This window comes from Galeopterus variegatus, unplaced genomic scaffold (genome assembly GCF_000696425.1).
Source record: "Galeopterus variegatus unplaced genomic scaffold, G_variegatus-3.0.2 Scaffold2086, whole genome shotgun sequence".
Lineage (NCBI taxonomy): Eukaryota > Metazoa > Chordata > Mammalia > Dermoptera > Cynocephalidae > Galeopterus > Galeopterus variegatus.
Window position 1 is genome coordinate 257131 of NW_007728197.1, and position 2526 is coordinate 259656.

The window sequence follows — 2526 nt, forward strand, 5'->3', positions numbered from 1 at the left end:
GCTCACTGGCTGAGCGAGGTGCGGGCGCAGTGCCGAGGGTTGCGATCCCGTTGCCGGTCCCGGTCCGGTACGGGTGCGACACTGAGGGTTGTGATCCATTGCCGGACACGAAAAAAGACAAAAAAAAAAAAAGTTTACGGAAAAATGGAATTGAAAGACAATACAAATCTTTCCATAAACTTTTGAAGTATCCTCATATGTCTCTCTTTAAGTGAACCGGCCATATTAAACCCCAAACCCAAACTTTCAGCTTTGATAAATTACAAGGTGCTTATTTGCTTTGCCAAAGCATTTATTGGTTTATTTAGAGTGGTAGATATTATCCTTTTATAGAACATGTAAACTATAGATCTTCTCCATAGAAAAATAGGGACTGCCTGCCAGTTTTAAACAATTTTGGTGGTTGGTTCAGAGATCCCAGGAATGGATCCCAGATAGGAATCTCTATGTCTGAGAGGTATTCTACCTGAGTCATTTGATGTAGGATTTGTTTATTTTGTTGTTACAAATAATGTAAATCACGAATGTAATATCAAACAAGGCAAGCCACACAAGTACTGAACAGAGTGGGCTCACCTTATTCCAAGAGTTCCTGGAAATTTGAGCGTAATTTACTCTTCACATTTAGCTTTCAACACTTTATGTTGTTAACAAGATAAATGCACATACCTCTCCACGCCACTTAGTTTCCACTTGTGTTTCTGGGACATCAGCAATCCCCCACCCCAAGCTGCCTGAAAAAGAAGATAATACAAGGAAAATGGTAGCAGTTTGTCATTGCTTATATTTCTATAGTTTGGCATCATCCAGACTACTGAGAGTGTCACAGGGTGAAAGTGATCTCCTTGACCCCAGGCTATTTATAGGGTTGGCCACCTTCTTCTGGTACAAGGCCCTCAAAAATTAAATTGGGGGTCATTTCAAATTCTCAGACTCTAAGCCACATTTGCATGGGTGTAAGGAGTCAAACTGGGGCACATTTCTTCAATCTGCATGAGATAGAGAAAGACCCTCCCCTCAGTCCATCGCCATCATTATTAATCCTAGTAAAGCCCACGTTCTCAGAATGAGGAACCCTATGGTCTCCAGAGTTGAAGGTAGAGAAGATGGGCTTGGGGCCCATTAAACAGCTTCTAAGTTGCAAGGAAAATTCTGACACTGATGTGAAATTTTGGCTAAGATAATTTCTGTGTCAAACAAAACACAACAAAAACCACAAGTAGGAAAGATTTGTACCAGTCAATTAGCTGAACAATTAGAACACATCCCTCAAAAATTTGTACTCAAGTCTGAAGATTCAAATTGCTATAGTAATCTCCTTAAGGGCTGGTTAGCTCACTTGGTTAGAGCATGATGCTGATTACCCCAAGGTCAAGTGTTGAATCCCCTTCCTGGCCAGCTGCCAATAAATAAATAAATAAATGAAAATAAAAATGTAAAAGGCAGATCAATTAAAAATAGAATGTCAAGATGAATTTCACTTGAAAATGTTGACATTCTTCACTCTGTGTAAAAATAATTCTGGGATAATTTTAAAGAAAAAAAAATTTATTATGGTATAATTACTTCCCCCCATTTTGTTGTAATTTCAGTTATTTCACACTTTGAAAAACGGTCCATTTTCCAAACGTGTAATATTTTAAGATTTTTTTTCTAGTTTTTAGAATGTATGGGCATTAAAACTAATAAGAATAAGTGGTAAACTTGTTATGTTTCAAAGAAAAGCTAATATAACTGGTTAAAAGATCTGCTAGTTCTAATTTAAGTAGAAAGCCTGGAGGAAAGACCATAGCCTCTGATGGCTCAGGACACACAGACATTCCTATTTTTAAAGTAGTCAAGTTATCTTCTTCCTGAAACAGCCATCAAGGTCTACCAGGCTTTCCAGTTCTGAGACCTGGGTCACCAGTGGTACCTTTTTCTCAGTGTCTTCATGCGTAATATGGAGGGGTATCTGGTAGCCTAATGAACCACTCACACTGTGAATCAGAAAGGGAAAAGAAAATTGGTAATTGCTATTCAAGATAACTCTGGAATAATGGAAATTTACCCAGCTTTGCCTGTGGAAGTTTTCTCCTCCTGAAGAAATGGGCATTAATTTGGTCCAAGTACTTATTATAAAGCCAAAATGATCTAAGCCAGTGCTCCTCAAAGTACCGGCCCACAATAACCTAAGGATCTTGTGCCAAAACGTACATCAACGTATGGTTTCCTTCACTAAGAAAGTCTTGCAGTGAAAAAAATATCAGCTGAACCAAACATTGTGCTTAGTTTGGGATGGTTTGTGATTAGTGATGGTTTGGCTCAAACTCCTTATCTCAGGATGAACCATTAACAACAATTTGCTGATGGCAGCTGATCTTCAAACCACACTTTGAGTGATACTGATCTAAACTTATTTCCTTTGAATTCATCTTTCTAAAAGCTAATTTTTTTTTTCATTTAAAAATGTTCTGGTGGGCACACCTCCATTATTTTTTCATGTGACTAGGCCTGGCATCAAAATATCTCAAATACAGTTTATCT

General features: G+C 38.2%; 1 protein-coding gene across 1 annotated transcript in view; it reads right to left on the bottom strand.

Annotated features, from left to right (window-relative positions):
- GAD2 (glutamate decarboxylase 2 (pancreatic islets and brain, 65kDa)) overlaps positions 1 to 2526 on the bottom strand; it is an 82042-nt gene that overhangs the window by 25658 nt on the left and 53858 nt on the right. Inside the window, exon 11 of the mRNA XM_008580422.1 lies at positions 670 to 734. Coding sequence (XP_008578644.1) covers positions 670 to 734 — 65 coding nt within the window. The remainder of the gene's footprint in view (positions 1 to 669; positions 735 to 2526) is intronic.